The 26,133-nt window shown below is 31.0% G+C and overlaps 1 protein-coding gene across 3 annotated transcripts in view; it reads right to left on the reverse strand.

The window, feature by feature from the left end:
- The window catches only part of LOC107168380 (galactosylgalactosylxylosylprotein 3-beta-glucuronosyltransferase S-like), a 40,604-nt gene that overhangs the window by 9,232 nt on the left and 5,239 nt on the right, over window positions 1-26,133 (reverse strand). Inside the window, exons 1-2 of one of the 3 annotated variants that reach the window (XM_089215660.1) lie at window positions 11,837-12,317; window positions 1,817-2,561 (exon numbers count right to left, since the gene is read on the reverse strand). In XM_089215660.1, coding sequence (XP_089071786.1) covers window positions 1,817-2,308 — 492 coding nt within the window. In that variant the 5' untranslated portion in view covers window positions 2,309-2,561; window positions 11,837-12,317. Of the gene's footprint in view, window positions 1-1,816; window positions 2,562-11,836; window positions 12,318-26,133 lie in introns of those variants that run through there. The other 2 variants (XM_089215661.1, XM_015517766.2) reach the window with 2 other exon arrangements.

Consider the following 26,133-nt stretch of genomic DNA (forward strand, 5'->3'; position numbering starts at 1 on the left):
TATATATATATATATATATATATATATATATATATATATATATATATATATATATATATATATATATATATATATTGAAATTAGATTAAACCATTATTCAGCTTTGAGAATTTTGTTGTTTTGCCCCCTCCAAAAAAGCTAACTATGGGCGCCCATGTATGCACAGTACTCTAAGTATAGCGTTTATGTGCAGTAGGTATATATTATATATTTATGAAAAACTAAATGTAAATCGAATGATTCTTGTCTAATCAAACTTAACCGTTAAGTTGGAAAATTTCAAGTCTTAAATATACGTCATGTGGTTGCTAAATATTTGATAACATTATGATAATACATATACGATAGACAAATATGAAAATGAAAAATTGGAAAAAACATGACACGACCCGAAACCACGTTTTCACGGTACCGAGTTTCTGAACTCTGGTATTTGAGTAAAACGAATGTGGTTTGACCTCACCGAATGAATACAACGATGAAAGGACGTAGGTACATAATATTTACCTAAAATATCATGACGATTTCCGGGATCAGAATGGCACGTGTACCTATCGCCTTCGCTGTTTAGTCGTCGTGTGTATTTATATATATATATATATTATATATATGTTATAGTGAATGATGTAAACGCGGTAAATGACATCATTTACCTAAAAATTGGAAACAAGATTCAAAAAGTAAAAGAATTGAAAATTAGAAAAAAAAAAAAAAAAAACGATAACAAATAATATAATTATGCATAAATATGATGTTGTAACAATTGGCGGAAAAGAAAAATTAATTAAACCTATAGTTGAAAATGACTGACGTTTTATATTACTACACAGTAGACGAGTTGTTTGAAGTAATTCACACGGCACATTTGGCAGTAGGACATGGTGGTAGAAATAGCTAGGATGATGGCTATGTTAAAAACAAAATATTTTGTAATGTGACAACGGAGGCAGTTATGGCATATTAGACTTATGTAGTTATTGTCAAGTTAAACAATCGAATCCAAAAAGAGGACTTGTGACAAAACCAATTCTACATTCCGCATTCAATTCAAGGTTTGTCATCATTTGCCACCAGCTTTACTAAATGACGTCGGTGACCGGGGAAAGATGTAAATTTGAGTTTAAAATGTGTTTTTTTTTTACAACATTTACCTAAATAATCGAATCATTTTGATAAATGACGTAATTCCCCTGTCAATGATGTTATTTACCAATTTTCGACATTCACCGTAACATATTATATATATATATATATATATATATATATATTATCCGTCACAGGGACTAAAATTGTGTGCAATACACGACAGACTTTGCAGTGTAGTACGAAATTAAAAAGTGTAAAACACCTAATGGGCCTGTAATAAATAGGTATATATAGTAACTATTTTTCGCAGTCTTTAATTACCTATTCAATGAATAGGTGTAATGTTTTCAAGGTCGATACCATTTTATTGTGATGTAATCTGTATACTCTGTATAGTTAAAGGAAATTAGAAATTGACTATCCCATGTTTATGTGTATGGATTGAATATACATTTTTTTTTTTTTTTTGGATGGGAGTATAGAGCCCATCCCCCAAGTTAACTCCAGGTTTTATATAATGTGTTAAATATGTACAAAAAAAAAAAATTATAATATATTTTAGACTGCTGAATGTAATCGATCACTATACGTAATGAAAACGAACGAATATTTTCAAGATTTCATATATCCTCGAATTTGTGGAACGAAAAGCTCTAAAAAAAATCGCAATCGACATCATTCGTATCGTGACCTGCTGTTTAAGCTACGAATTACAAATCGTGATTCTTACCTGGTCGGCGGGGCTGCGTAGGCGATCGCGAGTTTCGCACACGGTGTACAGCTTTGAAGTGCGTACAGCCGAAGAGCCAACGAGCTTGGACCGGCTCAGCTCGTTGCCAGCGGCCGCGGCCGCGGTGTTGGACCGTTCCTGGAGCAGCGACGCAGAAGACAGCGGCGCGACAGCGCAACACGCGGTCGCCGCGTAATTGAAGTAAAACGCCGCGGTGACCGTAGTGACGGCGGCCACGGCCAGAAATATCACCACGGTGGTCTTCCACGTCTTCCTCACGTGCATGGCGGCCGTCGTCGGTCGGATGACACCGGTTTTGCAGTTGTTGTTGTTGTTGTTGTTGTGGTAGTTACATCGGCCCGACGACGGTGCATGCAGTTGCGTTTTGATTCCGCACCTGTAGCCGTTGTTACTGTTGTTGCCGTTATTGCTGATGCTGCTGCTGCTGCTGCTGCTGCTTCCGCAGCTACCGCTGTACCGGCGGTCGGTCATGATAACGCCGTCATCGTCGGCGCGGCGAACCGGAAGCTATCGGGGCTGCGCAGAAATATTGTTGACCGGCGATTGTTGTTGGAACGGGGAACCGTGGGACGCCGGATAACGAACCGGAGTGGTAATAACAACTGTAGTCGTCGTCACCGTCGCGGAAGGCGTACTGCGGCGGCTGTCGTTGACTGAAGTGCGGTGACATGACTGCCCGATGATCACCGCGCCGCGTAATGTTGGCACACTACTGATTCATCACCTAGAACACGTGAAGATTAGAACCTTGGTATATGCGAGTATGCATGTGATTTTCGGAATAACGATGGTAACTTCCTATGGTTAATTACCACTTATTTCCATTTGCACTCTTCGAAGCTACACTTTTATCATATATAGATGAGTCACGACCATCTCTAAGTCAAGTAGCCACTCGGTAAATTCACTCGAGGGGGCGAGGGGGACTGTTTAATGTATTTAAGTGACATTCAACGCCTAAACAAACTATCGTGTGAGCTATATAGGTATACGTTGAAAATTTCTGAAAAATAATATTTTCATAGATGCGATATTATAAATATATACCCAATCATAAAAATATAGATTACGCCCATATTTAGGGGAGACCAGACCGAATAATTGGGTATTTTAACGTTTCCCTTCCCTCATCCATCTCCACTATGGATTTTGAAACGTCAAATGATCCGGGGGGGATTTTTTCCGTCACTAAGCTGGAAGTTTGAAAACAATTAACTTTTATCTGGTTTTTTTATAGTTGATAAATATATAATAAAATATTAAAGTAAGTATAATAATAATATGTAATGCAATGTACGGCGCACGCTCGAAACTAATTTTAAAAAAAATACGCTTTTAAATACTCGTCGACAATAATATATGGGTACTTGCACCATGATTCACTTCACCTGTATTAGAGCTATACAACCATATGGTACGCAGTACGTACCCACACTCGAAACGAGTTCACTGGTTTTATTTTTATACACGACATCACCAATATTCACCATCATATACATATATAATATACCTAAGTACTCAAACTAAATAACGCAATTTAAACGCCGTTACCACCATCATCCTCTATTACAGTGCACTATCAAAATTAAATTCCTGACGCGCGTCAAAGCGGAGAAAATTCATTCGGAGAAAAGTTGAAGAAAAAAGTGGTCTTTCAAAATCTCACTTTTATCCCTTTGGATTCCGTCGTTTGATTACCAATTTTCACATATCTATTCAATAACGCTCAATATTAGAGAGTGCAGATAAATGTAAAATATGATTTCTCGAATTGCACATTTCTCATGTTTTATGTAATTTTACAGTGGGATTTCTTCTACAGAACAATTATACCATTTGACATTTGTATGAAGTGTGATCGCGTGAAAACCAGGGTAGAAAGTTGGAAAACTCAGATTTTTGGTCGAGATCACATGACAACGGAATCGGTTAAAGGCAATTTTTTTTATTGAACGCCTTACTGTAATTTAAAACTTTTTTAAAACAAAATTGAACAAATTTTTAATAACTTTTTGTAGTAGGTACTCACTTATCAATATTCCTCTGTAATATCAACAACGGACACTATACGAGTAAGTACTCAAACATGCACCATACATTCATATTTAGGTCTTCGATGTAATAATGAATTAGCTATATTATGTATGAGTGTAAATAGTATAATATAACTATATAGTACAGCATTAATAGTATAATATATAAGTTCGTATTATAATTAAAGAATTATAAATGTTGAATGCATCATAATATAATTTTTTTTTAATTCGATTTAGTTATTAATTCAATTTCGATTTTTAATCCGATTTCATTCGCAGCTTATTTTCCAAAACGATTAAAACAAATTCAATTTTTTCATTAAATGACATAATTGCGTCACATAATAATAGTACGACCTATATTATAAAACTTCTAAAATCGTGATTTTTATTTACAAATTGAATTATAAAACATGACAATGGTAAATACGGTTTACGATAATAGGTGAACATGGAGACTTGAAAACAAGTGTCTTACATTCTTACTAAAATTTAAGTTTACTTACTAATCATCAACTCAGGTATAACACTTTTTTTTAGAATTTAATACTACAGCAGAAATACCTCTTAACACGATTTATGTTCTCAGAAAATACTGCAAGCTGCAGTATACACACGTTACTATATTAGGTACCTAAGGAGGAATAACTATCAATATGTAGTGCAGTTACAATTAACCTATACCTGGCTGTTAATACATTTTTGATTTTCTTCGTTTCTAACTGTTTCCATGGACATATATGGTAATAATGTACATATATAAGGTATGGTATACTTATATATAGTATAATATATACGGTCATGTAGCAATACACATAAAATTTGTGGGCCCACCTGCGGCCTATATAATATTTTTATTAGGACTATAATATAATAATATACTATAATCAGTAGCTATAAGTAGCTTGCAACGATCTAGTTGAGGCCTAGAGGAAATAAGATTTTAATAACAGTCAGCGGTCAACCATTAAAAAAAAATTCATATTTGGAGGTTTATACTATTACACTTAAATGTTATAGCTGTGCATAATAAAATATTAAAATATGATGCAAGTGATTATTTTACCAGAATGTCAATATAATTTTTAAGTATGATTTTGTACTTAGTTGAAATGTTACATATATATACGATTCAAAATATAAACAAAATATACGATGGATATATAAGTAGTAGTATTAAGATCGACTTTTATATATCTGAATATTAAAATATTTTTGAAAAGTATACCTAAATGTTGCCAACAGCTAATGGTTGTTTTAAAATAATTTTCGATCAATATATTTTAGTATCACTAACTAAATCTTTTTTTAAGCGATTCATCATTGATATTTACTATAGCTAAGTACTTGCAAGTTAGTTTTTCACTTATAGGTGTAACTAGGAATATTAATAAGGAAGTATACCGACGTTTGCTTACTCCCCCCTCCTCATGGCATTCAAGATAAGTCCTTGCAAAATAGACTTTATTAAGTGCTTATTGTGTAAATATAAATTATCAATGTTTTGAAATATTATGGTTATTGGTTATTCTAGTTTTTAAAGAAATAATCATAGGAATACATGAAAGTATAAAATATTATTTATACTTTTTTTAATGCGATGAGAATTAAAACGTACACAAGGTCGACCATACCAAAATATAATCAGCGATCTACCTAGACTAAACATAGAAATAGCACAATGATAATGATATTTTAAAAGTATTTCATCTTAAATACCTACAGGGCACTGCAGGCGTACCTATACCTATATGAAATTATAAGCTATTTAATGACGAGCTTATACTATAAAATGTAAAACATATAATTATTTTATTGTATACACTAGATTTTTAAGAATTATTTTTAAATACGAGAGGGGTCTTTTAACTCTATGGTTTGATTTAAACTCTGAGATTCTAGGACTCAAGTTCCTGACATCTTTAACTATCAAATCCAAATTACGCCTATATTTGCATCAGCTAGTGCAATGCGTATAATTTACGGGAGAAGGAATTTGGGTGTCATGTCACCTCTATGACTTTTTTTTCAAAACTGGCTAACTATATTTAAGTACTTATTTATAGGTTCTAATAAAGTATGTTGTATAAACAAAACATAAAAACTCGAATCCCCTATATGGTAGCTATACATAACTATGATAATATTAGTTCGTAATCAACTCTGATCAGTAATCACAGTTGCAATATTGCACAAATATATTGAAATACTACATAAGAATTAAACAATGCTGCAATTTAGTCCTTAGGCGATTTTTTGGGAAATCTATGTATTTCAAAGAGTTGAGTACAATGATGCGATCAAAATTTGTCAATTTGTCAAGTCATAAGTTAACCTTGGGTATTTTACGCCTACGCAGATTATTTTCCAAAAAAAATTTAAAACTTTATTAAATAATATACGCAATCATTTATTTTAAATGTGTACATAGATCTACTTGCATTATACAGATTACAGATCACAATGGTTGGACTTATAGAAGTTCTTATGATATAAATCGACATTTTTTTTTAAAAATTTTTTTTGACGAAAGGATTTATTGGCGGTAAATCGGTAAATGTTTTAATTCCCGCCACAAATAACCTGACCAAACTACGCCACTCACTTACACTACCTAGAGGTCGTATATACTGTTTAATGGGTAGTTTCCGATACTACACATTTGATATTTGATTTAAGCACAGATGCAATTTGTTATAAAATAAGATGTTCTCACGCTTTCGTAGTGGCCGCAGTGGTTATAAATTATAACTGTGCAGGCGTATGTCAGTATTTTTGTCGGGTCGTTTTGTACCAAACTTGATGATGGAAAATCACCGCACAATCAAATTTTAATTATAGCTTAAATGGTCGACACTCAACGAAAACTGGTATTTAACAATAATCGTCTTTTCACAGGTCATTTCATTTTGATTCTAGTGGTACGGATTGACGAGGGGTTCAGTGTATATACTATATAGGTATATACATACATATAGTTAGAGTATAATAAGTTTTTTTGGTCTAACGTTTCGATCGTAAATCTGTTCGCTAACGCCAGCTGCCGTGTATACCTACACATAGCCAACTCATATAGTACCAGAATATTAGTCATGCCACCAAATACCGACAAACCAGCAGAAATTCCACAGCTTATAACTTTGTTTAGGATATTGTCTATACATTGTGTGTATTTTTCTGTCTGTATAATAGCTTATAGCAGTGTAATGTATTAAATGTTTCATCGTTTATAGCGCATTATCTACTCGACGGCGGATGCATTCTATTTCTAATATAACGGAACCTCTGTGTAGCGGACATTAAACATAATAATAACTATCTCGGAAGGAATTGAATATTAATAATAATTTTACTCTAACAATGACAGTTTTGTATCAACTATTATATGTATGAGTGCAGCATCCGTCATCCTGTAGGTTTTTTTAAAGGTTATTGGATGCCGGAAAAAAAATGTTGGGTTGAGTTTCAAAAAAAAAATAATGTATAATATTATTCGAGGCTCGTTGGTAATGAAAAAAAAAAAAAAAATAGCTGGGACCCACATTCAAGGGTAAAATATTTAACTCATTCACGAAATTCTATTATTTTAGATTCTGAGCGAAGCAATAAATGTTAAAGATTTACAATGATTAGCTGTGTTTTTATTTTTATTGTCTAAGGTCTATCATCACCTTTTTGAGCAGAAAAAATGCTCCAAGCTTCAATTGTGAGTGTGTGTTTCTGGTAGCAAAATTGGTTTTAGTTAATTGATACATGGTATTATGATAGGAAATTTCCAATTATAATATCAAAATATTTGGGAGATTGAAAAAAAATGAAAAACATGAATATTTGACGAATATAAGTTAATAACAAAATGTACAATTATAATATTTTTCAGTAGATAATTAAAAAATAAATAAGTAAATAACCTTTGTTACTTGAAATGTCCACCAAATATGTTTATAACAGAAGTTATTCTAGTCATGATATTATCATTTTTGAAATGTGAAAACTTCCGTGTGTTAAAATCGTTTGAAGTTTAATTTTCGAAATCGCGAATATGTATAAATTATTTTCCTGTAGAAAATTCACACAACTTTTTTTCAATTTTTATACACCTAAGAATTCAAAAAATGTAATACAAGATTTTAGATCCCCCACAAAATTTTTGTATTTCTAAAAATATATTAGGTAATTTTTATGAGCATTCATAAACAATTTTGTTTAAATTAAACTACATTCAAAGTTAAAATTTTGATGAAACTGTTTACTCATTCGGATCTACAAAATAAAGATTTCTCATCAAACAATTTTGATTTAAAAAAAATCAAAAGATATTAATCGAAATTAAAATTTTAATGAAATTTGATATTCAAACGTAAATTTATGATTTTAGTTATTTTTTTGTAATTCATAAAACATTGATCATATAGAGACTTAGCAGTGAAATATTCACCGATTCTACAAATGTAGGTATCTATATATAGGTACTAAATATAATACAAATTATATACACTTGTACTTTGTACTTTGTAGTGCTTAGAGTCTCTTAGGTTACACATCGATGTTTAACCATACTATGAAATTATATAGTTATACGGTTATACTATCTGTATTCTGTAGTTATAAAATTGAACTTCAATAGATTTTTTAACGTTCCAATATAATAATAATCACAATCGCAGTGTCAATGTCAAAAATATGACATTATTTATATAAACTGCACATAGTAGCGAGTCTATATATGATGAAATAAATAATAATTAATAATGAGCGTGCAGAAGACTCAGGTTTATTATAATAATATATAAAACAAATAACCTGCACGTCACGCGGAGCGTTGAACAATTTTCTCGGGCGAGATCGTCGTCGTTAATGTTATCCACAGTAAAATTAAATACATGTAATATATATACATATACTCGTTCAAAACAAAACATAATATTTTACTGTACGCAGCCAAAAATAATATCACGCCACGCGACAACCTACCACTACGCGTGCCGAGGTGTTAAAATATATATATATATATATCGCGATCCACCGGGTCGTGCTACATAATATAGTGTGCCGCAGTACTGCAGTGTAGGCCAAGATGGTAATGGCTTATAGACCGTCACCGAGCTACGAATGACAAGACATCATAAAATAATATTTTATATTTAATACTCATGACGTTGGCTTAAGTGTTTGATAATTCAAACTTTCATAATATATAGCCGATCAGTTGGAATGTACAATAATATTATATTTTATGAAATCTTAATATTATGCCCATGCATCGCGATTAATGTGATGATCTATAACAATTCTGGCGGTATAGACACATTTTATACCGGCTTACAAAAAATAAATTAGTCGAATGATTTAATTTTTTTATTCTGAAATGACGAGATAAACCTTTTATAGTTTTATACACTCATTCCATTTATTATAGATATGGATTTAATGTTAAACGATAATCTTGGATAGTGTGCGGAGACAATGATTTAAAAATTGTAGTTTAATATTTCAATCAAATTTGCTTTTTTTTTTTTAATCAGACGAAAATATTCTAATAATATTATTAACTATTCGCGCTCTTTAAAAACTGATAAAAAGCATAGACACGAGACACGATAAGATAGTATTACGATTTATGAGTATTGTAAAAGTATAATATTGATAAGTAAAATAGGTAGAAATGCATTAACAAATACAAATCATTTGATCTTATGTCTACTTTTTAGGGAGTTTACATTCGAGCGTAATTATTATTACGCAACGGATTAGTTTTTGAAGTGATGTTGAACAAGTTGGCGCGAGCAAACTGCGTAGCTCTGTTGATGTAAAAATAATGTTTACAGGTATTTTTCGAAACTATGATAATATCGTATAAGATTAAGAGGACGCTACACACATATTTTATGTCTCCGTCTAACAAGTGCTTAACATGGCAAATTTACTCTTAAGCAGATCACGTTTAACTCCGTTAGTTTAAAAATGAGAGTAAATTGATCTATTACGGAACTTGATGATAAGAACGTTATCTGTGTTTGTATGTGAGATTTTTTACAATAACTTAGTTTTTATGTGAACTATGAGCATTTTTAATCTACGCATAACTTGCTACAAAATTGAACTATCGTAAAAAACCCACACATACAAACACAGATAATGTTCTTAAATCAAGTTTCATAATATAGGTCGATTCACTCTGATTTTTAAACATGATCTGCTGTGCATAAATTTGCAATGTTATAATATGCACTCCTATAAGTCGGAGACAATAAAAAGTTGTGTAGCGTCCTCTTAAGGCAAATTTCATCATGGCAGCACAGCGGTGGGTCATCGGCAAACATTTTCGATTGTCCGATTACGTTACAGTAAAATATATTCATAATATTAATTGTCTATATATTATATATATATATATATGTATATACGAGTATATTATTATGCTGTTATTGTATTACATTATCATAACATTCTATATAATATTAATATAATATTAAGTACAAGTAGGTATATCAGCTCTATTATACGAGCTATTGTATGCTGCAGCAGCGCTTGCGATGAAACGAATAAAAGCTGTCACTTTAATACATTATAATGATAATAATATTAGAAATCTAAATATTAGATAATAGATATGTATACAGTAATATCAGTAGGTACTCGTATGAAATGTATGCTATCTACCGAACATTTTTCATTTACTGTCATTTTTATTATTTGTTTGACATGCTATCTACAAATGGATTCTCATCTGTTTGTACAATTATTACGTATGCCAGGACCACACATTTTCTCGTGCATTTTTGAAATACCGCGACTACGTATCGACATAATATTTAATGTACTATACCAGTCCGACTGTTATAGTGAGTTGGTCTTGATCTTTTTGTAAACTGTAAGCTTGCGTAACATTTATTTGAAATATTCAATACCAGACATGATATATTATCTACGAGATATCACCCAAATTTAAACACAATATTACACTTTCTATTTGCATCGTGAGTATTTTATTTTTTCCGTACAAAGTGAAATGTTTGCCTCACTTTATAATAAAGAACATTATGGTTTTAAAAAAATAGTTCCTATTGAATCATTTTCTACTATTTTTAAGAATTTATTTGATTTTTATATACGTTTGTTTATCGGTTAACTAATAAATAAAGTGTTTATAAAAAACGTACGTCTCTTCATTTCAAAATGACAAAAAACGTGCAGAGATATAGGTAGGTATTTATTAGTGTATAAGATGAGTATATTATCATACTGTAGAAATCATGTATTATTACATATTTTAAGAGACCAGAGAAATAGGTCATTATGACTGACAGTTTAACACTGATAACAACTAATATTTAATAATAAAAAAAATTACTAGAAAACAGTATATAGGGGCATAATATTACCTTTTAATTGTTTTTAATAAAACAATTTTACTCTAATTACGTATCTAACATTATAGAGTAAATACTAGTGCTACTATTACATATCGGTACATTTTAAAATAAAAATCTGTTATTTTAGTTCCTACTTTTTAAAAAGTTTGTTTTCGAACTTATATTATTGATGAACATAATTAATTTGATAATGGCTGTTTAAAATGTTGCTTTCTGGCTTTTATATTTAAAATTATTATCGTCGTAGACTGCACGTCGAAAAAACACGACCCGTGACCGATATACAAAAAAATACATTTATAATTTTTTTAAATCGCCAAAAACTTAAGCCATAACACCCAAAAGTTATACCTTAAAATATAAGAACGTCATAGAAACCGAAAAAATGGAACACGGTATAATATGTCATATTGGGAGTTTTTACATAATATATTATTAGAACCTTTGATTTAAAAGGTGATTCAACCCGGCCGGCGTATGTCATCACTTCAACCGATGTCATTACATACGATTTCTACTTATAGCCTACTTATATATTATTATAAACAATGTTTTGCATAATATAATATTATATTAATGCTGTTTACCGTGTGATCGAATCCCGTTATATATCCGACGATAGAACGCTGAAAACGGCGGCGGAAAATGGCGCGCGGCCGCGTTGTTTTTTGAGCTTACCACGCGCACAACACACCGTGCACGCGCGTACAGTGTACTAGAGTACGGAGACGGACGACAGGAGCCGGCGCGACGGTCTCGGAACGCGACTAGACGCGACTGCAAGGACACGAAACTTTTTCACCGAAATTTGGGATTTCAATTCATCCGTCGTCTTCGCCGCGGGCCGCCGATGACGTTGTTTGTCCTGCACGCAGCGTCGCGGGTGAGATATAATTTATTGTTATTTTCACAGCAATATAACTATAATACGTGATATTATTATTTCCACCGTCGACGTCAAATCATAATATAATATCGTGACCGCGATCGACTGAACATCTCCGCCGGAGAGATCCGAACGGTGTATATTATTATGGTGTGTGCGCGCTCGTCTCGCGTGTACCGCACTATATTATAGCTCCTAATAATATTATAATAACTGTCTGCTGCGCCGCCGCTGTCCATCCGAGTGCGGCCATCGCGGTTCTAAAAATAAACCACCATCACGTCTGCACAGCTGCCGCTGCCGGAGACGGTGCCACGCGCGCGCGTGTATATAGGTGTGTACCGGCTCGGCGGCGACGAGGGAAAATAAAATTGAGATAGATAGACAGAAAGTGAGGGGAGGGTGATGGTGAAGAGGTGGAAAGAGAGACGCGCGAGTGGTGTTTTTTTTTTACCTACTTTTAATATTACATATAGTTTGTAGAGAGGACAAATATTACGCGCGCGGGGGACATTGTAATAGGCGAGCGGCGCGGCGAGTGAATAATATCGTCGTCGTCGTCGTCATACGTTGTCGCGCGGACGATATGACGCCGTGCGGCGTGAAGGGCCGGAGGAGGGGAGACGGATCTCTGCAGCGCCGACGGAAGTGTGCTGCTACAACAGCCGCACACGACACACGGCGGTGGTCCGGCGCAGCTCGGTATCCTTTGACGCTCGTCCACCACGGTCCGCGAGTCTGATAATAATGTAATCTTTTAGTCGCACATCGTATATTATTATCATCATCATCATCATATTATTATGCACCACCTTCATAAATAATAATAATATTACGCCGTATCGCTATCGTTATTGAACCGCGATAACCATGGTAGAATAACATTTTTAATTCGATTCAACAATTAGGTACACAAACGTTAACGTATATATATATATATATATATATATTATGACGCGAGCCAAGTAGGAAATTGGTCATTCTGAGAAATGCCCGGGCAATGCCCTAGATACGTCGTGTGCCAAGTGAGAACATCATGTTATCAGTATTTTCTCATAGAGCATCTACCTATATGCGCCCTATCGTTGTAAAACTAAACATACAATAATCAAGATCCACATCATGTATACATACCTATTCACTAATCTGAATCATTTACGTAGGTACTTAAACATTTAAATAATTACATTAAATAGTAACCTGGACTAATATTATATACTTATTGGGCGTGTATTTATTACGAAATATATGAATATGATGGATTTCCATCATAAAACCTAGTTCGCTTGATTATTTATTTTCGATTACCGATTATTCTTGCAACGGAACCAACCGGCTACCTATATTTTATGGTGGACAGAAAAAAAGTCCTGGGAAAAAGTCCCGACGTAAAACGTCCCACCTTTAATAATATTAACTTGATTTTAATTGATACCTTTTATTTGTGTGCCTATAATGATTGGCAGTCGAACACATACTGATAATCGTATCGATATAATTGATACAAGTAATAATAATCGATATAATGATAAAATGTTATAATAATAATTATACTGTTGTAATGAAATAACATATACAATAGTCAATAATACATAACTAAATAAAAAATAAAAAATAATTTATAATAATAAAATAGGTACACAATATACTAATCGCACACCTCTTTCTTATATTGTGACTTAATCAAGTTTATATATTATTAAAGGTGCGACGTTTGACGCCGGGACTTTTTTTCCTAATTTTTCCGGGACTTTTTTTTCCGCGATCATATTTTATATATTCTATCATATATTATGTTATTTGAAATGGCCCTCACATGTTATCGCAAGGCAATTATTAGTTTTCAGGTCATAGTCCGTGTTTAGGATTAAATCTCGTCAAACAGTTAACTGATTCAGACTTTCAGAGCATAATATTATTATTGTGCCAATATCAATTTTGATGTACCAATTTCATAATTCTATTAGCATCAAAATATGGCATGACTACCTATACAATAATCTAAAACAACAACAAACAGTTGGTGCCGTAATAATCCGGTCCGAAGAAACATCAAACCGCGTGAACGTTTATAACAATATCTAAACTGCTACGAATGCATTTTTGATAGTTTTTATCGAAAGGAATCTACATCAGATACAATTAAATACAATTAGTATTATGCTAATACACTCATTCATTTGTTGTCATTAGAAATTGACAATTATGTACATCTACCATCTACGTAGCAATATACATATAGCATTAAATATTAGTAATCAACTTTTTTTCAGACAAGTTGTACCAAAGGTACAAAATGTACGCAATATCTAATGGACGTTGTGCGCATTGTGTGTTTCATTAAATTAAACAAATAATGAAATTCGTGAAGGTAAATGTCAGTGTCGATGTACTGCAGTAAATTAGTGTATATTATATATGTGTATCATCCACAATATATAGTTACGGTAGTTGGAAAGGTCGAATCGCATTTGAATTGATGTCGAATTGTGTTCGGGTTGCAAAAAGGTAATGTTCGAAATTCGAAATTGCCTGAAAACCATTCACGCACAAGTTTTTATTTATATGAAATGTAAAATTGTCATGTACGATTAAATCCGGAGTTGGTTTAAATTGCGTCCCACAAATAAAGGTCACAGTCATATATATTACATATATATATATTACATAAATTGCGACCTGCAGGGGTATTCTGCTTATTTCCAGTCGACAAAACTGATATTGATTATTGATCAGCTTGAGAATTCAGGAAATAAAATTCAAAATACTTGATGAAGATGGAACAAACCTAACAAGAAAAAATAGTATTATATGAATTGCAAAAAAAAAAACACTGTTGGATTTTATGCGGGTATCATTTTAATCTTACAAATTTTAATCAGTTTTCTATAATTAGTAATTATTGTTATTGGTGCTTTGTTTAATGATTCAAATACATTTTTCATATTCTTTTATATCAGATATCTTATTAATAATTTGTAATCATACAAACTTATTAAACATAAACAACAAACCAAATATTTTTTAACTATACCAATATTAATTCAGTAACTATGTTATTGATTAGGTTCAGAACCTAACTCGAGTACAATTTTCTGTGCTCAATTATAATTTGAATATTTTAGTTTTAACTAAAAAGTTGTACCTTAAACAAATAAGTAAATAGGTTAACAAACAAGCGAGGTTTCGCTCTGATGCTAAAGACAATAAAAAATAACATGTACACAATATTAGGTCTGATGTACGCAAATTTGCAATATTGTACGAGGATTCAACACAAAGAGAACAAACAACAGTGCGCTGATATCCTTTAAGAGTAAAATTAACAAGTTTCATAAATCTTAATTAATAAGAACAACCGTCGTTATTTGTTAAAATACTTACCTAATTACCTTCGAAAAAAAATACAAACCTTACATGCAAAAAAAACGATTAACCTTAACATTTTACTTTTGATCTTTATACATACATACAAAAATAAAAACATGAGTATAATAATTATGTAAGTACGGATACGATGCTATTTCTAATCTCGCCTGGGTCTGGGCTGTGTTCCATCTAAAACGGTGTCCAAACAAACCGTCTAATCAACGTGTAAAATATGACCAAACAAAATAAAACTAAAAATATTGATTTTATTTGCCATGAGTCGTTCAATCAGTCGTGACTTGCGACTGACTGCAGAGGGAGCAACATACAAATCGAAAATTAATTTTTCACGTCGAATCGGTGTCATAAATGCACAATGATTTTTGAAATTTAGTCGTACAAATTCATATTAATATTACGTACTAAATATTTTCCAAAGACTTAATAGAAAGATTACATTTTGTTAAATTAAATGTGTTTTAGACGTGACAATATTGTATTAAATAAGTACAAAATAAATTCCTTTTTAAAAATATAACCCAGTTATTTTTAAGTTAAGCTATTCTAGCTTTATACCTATATTTCTTTTGCTCAAAAACTTATCTATAGACTACAATTACAATCGTGAGCCAAAAAAGTTTACCAGATTTAAATTATAAAAAAAACGCAGGTAATATGCCAACAAAATAAAATTTTTTTTTCAATTTTAAATATTTACCTACCTATCTACATAAGAAAATGTATTTTCATAATGTTCATATTTTTCAACTTTCAAGTCAAAGGGAATAACAAATATTAATTATACTAATATATGTTAATGTTTATTTATTATGATTGAGTTAAAAATTAATTCATCGATAAGCACAGCTGTTAAAAAAACTTCTTGGAAATAATTTTAATTAAAGTTCTTAACTATACAAATTTTACAATATTTAGTACTTCTAAGCATTTTTAATGCGTTTGGCGGTCAATTTTGCGACATGTATTAGAAATATTAAGTATGATGCAACTATATATATTAATATTAACATTTTAAAACAACTCATTAGTCCCAAATTCGTAATAATTATATAAGCTGCAAACGACGAATACTAAGTCTCGCCTCTCGCCCATGCATATTTATCTGTATATACCTGTTTTAAATATATATATCATGTACATTTAACAATAATACTGGTACCAAATACGTATAGACCTCGACGTTAACCAAAATATGCGTTTTAGACGCTGTAATGACGCGTTTAATATGATGGGTATCTACATAAACTGCATCAGTGCCGGGAATACAAGACAGCGGTTTTTCGTATTATATTATTGCGATGACGAGGCGACGATGATAAATGAAAATCGACAACGTTCAACCGATGACGGGCGCACGAGTATATATTATTATTATGATTGTCGTATGTATATAGTTATAACTTATAATTATATATTTTAATATTTAATTGTAAGTCATTATTATTATAAATGAAAAGTTGAGGGACGTCAGCTTCGACCATCGGCCGCGGGCGCTGTGTATAATATTATTATAATATAGTACACCGCATTACGTTGTACGTTGTGCCTATATCTAAACATGCAGCTATAAACTGCTATAACCCAACGTTGTGAATATAATATAAGGAGATTCTTTTATCACTTGGCGCTCAATTTCTCGAGGTAAACGTATGAAATATAATTATTTTTTTGAACTGAGAATTTAAAAAAATAATCAACATAAGATTTTTTTGTATCGAACACTTACGTAATTGAGAGATAATTAAGACAGAAAAAACTTTTTAAGTCAGAGATGGTCCATTAAAAAAAATAAATAAATAATGGAATTCAAATTTGAACTCAATAAATCAGGGCAATTCATAACAATTTGTTTTGCTGCATATGCTTGAAAAAAAAGGTTAAAAATTTGAATTTTCAAAAATTAATTTATAGTAAAAAAGACCATGATGACAGCGTTACATTGAAGCTGGTGGATATTAGAAAATATATAAGTACATATTATTACATGCATTTACGGTAAAGCAAGAATTGCGGGTTTCGTACCTATATACAAAATTATAATAATATTTTAAAAATCATATAATATTCGAAATTTCAAACTCTAAATCAATATTAAAATTCCGATAAATACTATTCTTATGTGGGCAGTATCGAATTATAAACTATTATATGCTGACTGTCATTTTTACATGGTATAAGAAAATTTTGAAAATGTATTAAAGCTAGCAGTACCTAATTAATTGAATAATACATTTTTATTTACTATTACGTATATTTAACAATAATTTTTTTCTGTATTTTCAATTTTTGTAACATGCAACACGTAATAAATTCTAGTATTCTACCTACTTGTGAAATTTGAAAGATAAAACAGTAAAAATCTAGTTTAGTTATGGTTTTTAAAACTGTATTCATGTTTAATTTTAACTTCTAAAATTTAAATTATTTTTAAATTATAAATGATACAATACTTGTTTAAGACAATTAAGTTTAATTTTGTAAATATGGTAATAAATTGTGTAATGTCTTCACAACTTATCCATCTACTTATTCCAATTTTATTTAATCACTGTTTACATGACACGTATCGTTAAGTGTACCAAAATATAATTATATCACTGCACTGACCATGGGGTTGTTGAGTTTTTCGAACATTATATTACGTAACATATTATTATTATTATTGTGCTGACGTGCTGTATCGTTATAATAACTAATAGCATAATATTATATAGGCACCGCCTAATCATCAATATACCATAATAATACAACGTATCGTTGCTGTGTGCTTCCGTTAATTAATATTATGTACACACACCACACACGCGTATTATTTTCCTTGTTGAATTGAATTATTGTTGTTACTATTATAATATTATCATTGGATATTATGCTACGGTGAAATGAAAAACACAACAAATTTTTTAAACAACCACCCGTCGTTTGATTATGTGTGCACATAAAACTCTCTCACGCACACACACACACACACACACACACACACACACACACACACACACACACACACACACACACACACACACACACACACACACACACACACACACACACACACACACACACACACACACACACACACACACACACACACACACACACACACACACACACACACACACACACACACACACACACACACACACACACACACACACACACACACACACACACACACACACACACACACACACACACACACACACACACACACACACACACACACAATAAACTAGCGCAAACACGATTTCGCACGAGACCGAGTATATTATAAATTTATTACAATATCCAGAGGACTATCGCTGTATTACAAAAGGTCGGCGCGAGGAGGTGACTGTCATCGTATAGTGCTGTTGTACAGTCATTACAGTGGCCGCCGGCGTGTTTGCGACGTGTACCTACCATGATATACACTCACGGGTTATACCTACGATATATTATAATATATTATAAATTATAACGAAATAATGCAGCTACGACAACAATGTACTAGCTACATAAACATAATAATAATATATACAACTATATAATATTATAATATAGTACAAAATGCCCGTATATAATAGGTATATTATAATGTAATATATACAAACATGCACCGAGCTTTGAATGAAAAAAAATATATTAAATGATACTACGTCGGTGGCGGCGTGAAATTGTGAAGGGTTTCAAGCATATTGTATATTATTTTAAATTTTTTTACCTCCACCCCTGATAAGCAACAATGGCCAAAGGGCTTTCAGACACGAAACAATTTGTTTCAAATAATCCCATATCCCGCCGCCACTGATTACGATCTTCTTAAGCCTAAGACGTGTCCTACAGCTGCAGTGGCGGATTTATATAACTTTATAAGTATAAGTACCTATCCAAATATAATAAAAGACCCCCGAGCGGCAAATGTCACAACAACATGGGCTCTGCTGGTGCTGCAATAGAAAATTACACCTTACCTATATTATATACGCTTTCGTTTATTAATATATATATATATTTCGTATAAGTGTGTCATAAATTTTTTAAACATTCTTTTAAACCACATAAACGATAAGGTATAGGTAATGTATTTCTTACTTGTTGTTCTATTAATTCGTCTATTTGCAAAATAATGATAACCAGAGATGACGTATACAGAGAAAAATTATTTGCAACAAGAATTCTCAATTAAGATCCGTATACCTATAGTCACATTATATAATTTATTTAGCGCATGGTAGGTATATTATATCAACGGTCGGCAACTGGCGGACCGTGGTCAGAATCCGGACCGTTGACATGTCTTAACATTTTTTCGAGCAGTTTTTCTTCATATTACTATTATAAAAACATAAAGATTTGGCAAACATTTTTTCACTGCACCTCATTTATTTATTATTTTAATCTTCCGGACTCCAATAGAAATTACTTGCCGACCCCTGGTATATATAGTAAATTGATAGACGCTTGTACAGTGCCGGATTATGAAACAGTGAAAACTATTTGACCGACCCTCACATTTCTTCGTCCTTAATAAATTCAATGATTTTTTTAGGAAAGAAATACATGGTTATTTTGAAATACCTATACAGAACATTTTTCCCTTCAATAAGTAATTACTAAACAAAATAACTCATGTTTTGCAATTAGAAAAACAGAATACAATATAAAACTTAAAAAATGTTAATGATCACATAGTTTTTTTTTCAATTTAATTAATCGCTTATTTTTAACAACGTCGTTCTTTGACATCAATATTTATCATGATTATCATTATACAGCCATAAACCAGAAATACCTTTAATTATTATAGACTATATAGACGAATAAGTTTAGTGGCGTCCATCATTATCTTTTTGAAGAATAAATGAAAATAAAAATAAAATATAATAAATAACAGCCTATACCATCAGCCTCGATCCACTGGGAAAAATTCTGATATTCTTCCGTCGGCATAGACACGTAGTGGAAATAGTATACTTAACATATTAGCTATATACAGAATAAAATAAATACATATAATAATAATGTTGGGAAAAAATGTCAATGAATTTTCTAAAATAGATAATATATTATATACTGCAGTAAAACGGGAATTATTGTAAACATGGCAATATACTATAATTGTTCGGGTACCGAATAGAGAAATCTGACGTGAGAAAATAAATGCAAAACGTTTAACAAAATGTCATAGTACCTATAGAAGATTTTTTTTTTAGGCGCCATATAGCTGCCCATTTCTTTTCATGTTAAATACGCCACTTCCGCCATTATTCACTACACTATGTTATAGTCGCAGTTGTACTATATAATAACTGAAGTAATTAGTACATTACATACCATTAATAAGTACCTATATATAGTATATGATAACGGTACGAGTGGTTCAAACATAATATTCGTAAGTACCTATATTTTGCTTGCGTAACGAAATAATGACCCATCGCACGCTTGAACGCAACAGGATGCGCCAGAAACGCGAGCTCACACACGCACACGAGCATCTCGTCGGTCTGGTAGTCAGAAAAAAAAGCCACGGAAAAAAAGCCAAGAAAAAAAATCCACAGAAAAAAAGCCAAATTACAATAATAATTAAATATATAGCGATTAAAACTAAATTAGGTATTATTTAAAAATTGTTTACACATTATTGGTCAAATATATAAAAAATAATTGTAATTCAATATGTAAAAAAATAAAATCTTAAGTATTATTCAACATTTTTAAACATTGGTCATATTGTATGCAATATATATATAATTATTAATACACAGGTTATATGTTAATTAATTTAAAATTTTTAACCCAGTTGATCATACTGTATTGTCCGTATTCATATATAAAAATAAAATTGTTAATATTATAATATACATCGAATAAAAATAATATAATATTTTGTGGATATTATCTTGAAATCAATTGATTTATATCTTACACTCTAGAAATATATATAAGTAAAATGTATATAATTTGTACAGGGTGATCTTTTTTTAAATGTACATGTTGCAGAATGAACTACAATATGCTATCTTGAAATAAATTAATTTATGTTTATTTTTAATTTAAATTTTTTGTTTAATAAAATCAATACATTCATTGCTGTTTAGAATCTAAAATATATTTATTACTATGAATAATAAATAATAACATATAACCTGTGTATTAATAATTATATATATATATGTATATAGTATTAATATACAATATAACCAATAATATGTAAACAAATTTTAAATAATACCTAATATATTGTTATAGATTTAATTATTGTAATTTGACGTTTTTTTCGTGGCTTTTTTTTCTGTGGATTATTTTTCCCGTGGCATTTTTTCCTACATTCCATCGGTCTGAATTAAACCGCAGCGAGCGAGTAAGTACCTATATCGTATTTTATGTAAGACTGCAGTTCTCAGATATTTGTTCATTAATCGCGACAAGGCGGCTACGATAATATTATTATTAAATTATACACTCGCGTGGACATAACATGGTTATAAATGCACAATTCATGTGCAGTGGCCGGGATGGGCGTATACCCGACGGTGGAGCCGAGTCGCGCCAACCGGATATAATATAATGCGATCCGCATACACATGTTCTACGAGCCGCACATATTATTATATGCGAATGTGAGTTGTGTGCCCGTGTCCAGTAGATAATAGTTATGTGCGTTTGTTGGTAAACGAATTCGTCATGGTATATAGATGGGTATAGGTACACTCGTCTTTTTAAGACCAAGTTCACAAACACGTGTGACTCCGCTGGACTGTATAGAACTTATTTAGTTCTACGAAAAAAAAAAAAAAAACATTTACGAAAGTCTAACTCTTTTTCACTCTTTGTTTTATACACATTATACCTATACGATTTTGATAATTTTCCTACAGTCGTGCATGTGTATAATATGATTATAAGATTATCTAGGTATATCATTATGTAGGTATACAAGTTAAGAGTTATATAATGGTTGATGGTTATAAACGTAGGTATAATTACATAAACCAGTGTATATAATAGATGATCAATGGTATAACCTGTGTCCTTACTCATTTCACCAGACAATTAATTTAAAAACTCTAAGAGTAAAGAAGATATTGGAATTCAGAAATAACTAAAAATTCTTGATTAATTTACCTGTTTCGTAATATTTAATTACATTAATTTTTTTTATACGTAGATATATTACATATTATTATGAACGATATTAAAAAAAAAAAAAAATTAAAAAAATAGAACCAAGAAAGAAGTACTAAAGAGGGCATTAGAATTAGGAAATTTTGGAGATGGTTGATGAATTCTAATTATTAATAATTTAATTATTAAATTACGTTTTTTTGCTATATGTAATTAAACTATTTTTCTTTTTTTCTATACACATAATTACAATTTACATTTATATTGTATGTCATGTACTATATACATTCACAAAAATAAAATTAAGAAATAGATAGCTTTGAAAGCATACACAAATATCTGCTTGCATGTATTCGATTATACTGCAGTATATGAAATATTATAAGATAGTAAATAAGTACTTAAACCGTAATATACCCTATAAGTCCAAATGACTATGTTAGTATGTTCTAGCCCTAATAATGACCAATAGATATCTGATACTGTTACAGAGATACTTAAAAAGTATATCAAATATGACTAAAATATATATCAGCGTAAATAGTAGGACAATGGCTTGGTGGTGGTCTAGTATTAGCCTTAATAATAAGTACCTATTGACTATTAATAATATTTCATTTTTAGAAATTAAACTCAATTATAATTATTGAAAAAAAAATTGTTTTTGTGATACTGTATTTATTTCCTGATAAATAATATAAGTACAGACGATAATTAATAGCTAATTTTTGTATTTCCTCATGTGAAGAGATTAGAAAACGTGCTAGATAAATTATAATACGTGTTATAGCCTTACAAGTAATTTAATTTTAAACGAATTTATTCAAACCATTTACTATAGAGAAATATTTTACTTTATGATTCAAATATGATAAACATTAGGCGATACCGATGAAATAATAACAAAACAGAATTTACTCACATAGACGCTAAATGCATATCGATAATGATTATGGAATATTGTAGTAATATTATTAAGATATTATTGTATTAATAAAATATTAGGTATTCATAATTATTTACGATAAAATGAGATATTATTATTATATAATAGACAATAGTATAATACAACCAATGTGTGGTAATTTTAACGCTTTGACAGATAACAAAAAAATGTTCACGAAACTATAACTGTTTACTATATACAGCTAAATCCAATGTCAGTTTGACTGTATGCAATGAAATATACTGTTAGGTAATAATATATTTTACTGAAGGTATATTACGATAAATAAGTATGAAAAAAATAAATTAACATCGTCCGCATTTTATACATTTATAGTGAAATTATTAAAACTTTGATTTATTTTGTTTTTGCAAATGTTTATGGCGTATCGTAAAAATTGAAATTCGAACAAGTAGTTTACTTATGAGTTATTATATTTTAAGATTATTACTAAATATAGTAGTCTACAATATATATTTAGAAAATATGGAGGGCGGTATGTGGAAATTTGGACGATTTCAAAATTCAAATTTACAATAACTACTAATAAATACTTAATAGGTAGGTAGATAAGTAATTTCATTAATATTTCACTATCATGGTAGCGAGTAGACTTGTTAAATCACTCGATATAGATATCACTTATATTATATTATTATTCTGTTGTTATAATATAATGTGCAAATACATAAGTGAATGTAATTTATTTATAATCAACATTTTACAGAACCACCTATAATATTCTACTTACAAATTATTGTTATTACCCTATGCCCTATTTAGAACTATATGGCTCGCCACAACACGTCTGTAGGATATCGTCCATTGTAAATTAATACCTATGTAATCGTAAAATAGGATAAAGGAGATAATAAAAGTGGAAAAAGGATAAAATATTAATACACATTTTATTATGGTCGTCTAGAGTCTAGACTAAAACACTACACTAAAAAGTCATGAAATATTTTACAGGCACATGGATCATTATTCTATACACATAAAAAATTGTCGTATTTTATTCGAGATGTTTACTCAAATCCACTTAAAAGTTATTAGTATCAACTGCATGTCTACGTTCAACAAAAAATGTTATAAATTTTCAATTCGAATATTTTTTATGAAAAATTAATAAAACGAGGAAGAAAATTGTATTTATAAATTAAGTAAAGAGGCAGATATGTTTCGGAAATTCACCAATCGTTATATTAGAATAGTATACTATATACTATTATACCTATAGGCTCAATTCCTGGGCGTCTTTTTTTATCTGAAAATTGTTGTACCAGTGTCGTAATTTTCCTAGACCCACATGTGTAACGCGTATTATATAAATTATAGGTGTAAAAGTGTATAACAGAGTTTAGTGTACGTACACAAAACATGATTTTATTGAAAAATTAGTGGTACTTACAATTTAATTAATTTTATCAAGCAGTAAGAAACAACTCTGGTTCGGCTCGGATTGTAGGATTATCGTGTGCACCGCGATCTTGATCGCATTTTTTGGTCGATAATAATAATTTTCGTACACTCGTGTACCTATATCCAATATTTTATATACATAAACTGGCGGCGGTAATGGATAAAGCATTTATTATTATGTCCTGGCGACGAGACTTACGAGTGCAGTGCGAAACGGACGAGTGCTCAACGTTCCGTAAAATATATCACACGACATGCGGAAAACTTCAATTTCAGTTATCCAGACGTTATAAAAACATAAAATTATGACGGTTTTATTTGATTTCCTTTTACCGTCTCCGTGGAGGATGATGATGTAACGAATCACTGTTTTCCGGTAAACATACAAACATATATATATATATATAGTATAGTATACAATAATAATTGGAATTGTTGCTGCGTCGGGCTGGGAGATTTTCATCGGAGGACAGACGGACGAACGGAGACAGTTTTTGATTGAACAAAATCGTTCGTTATCGTATAATAATATGATGTGCGGTCTAGCAATTACGTCTCGTCCACTATCCGCTGTACAGCATGGGTCTCTGCGGAGATCAGTAATGAAATGAAATAATATTATATGCATAATATGAAAATAAGTTATCAACTTCTTTTTTTCCCTGTAACTCTACGTAACCGAGGGCAGGCGACTGAGCTTATTACATCTGGTGGTAGGGTGATCAAAACAAAATTTTAATCCTTGAATTGGAACAAATTTAAATAGTATATTATACACGACAGTTGTACACCTTTACGTTATATTTAGGCTGTGTATGACTGTGTGTGCCCATCCATGATTTCTCCTCTAGATTACGCCGCGTTAGACAATAAACAAGCGATTTATATTGAAAAACGTTTTTCAATCGCGGACGTAGATGATAGCGATAATATTATTATTATGTTAATGGACTTAAATACTTTAAATAAACAACAGTGACATGTTATATCCAATGACCAATAACGAGTTCAAAGCATGGTCTACACTGATGATTTTTGTTAACAACGCATTAAATTCCCTCTACCCCTCTATCACAGTTTACATATATAACTAGGGCCCGGAACTTGATGATTTAAAAAAATTTATAAAAAAA

The sequence above is a fragment of the Diuraphis noxia genome, unplaced genomic scaffold (assembly GCF_037042655.1).
Source record: "Diuraphis noxia isolate RWA-SAM2 unplaced genomic scaffold, SU_Dnox_SAM2 contig0001, whole genome shotgun sequence".
Taxonomy (NCBI): domain Eukaryota; kingdom Metazoa; phylum Arthropoda; class Insecta; order Hemiptera; family Aphididae; genus Diuraphis; species Diuraphis noxia.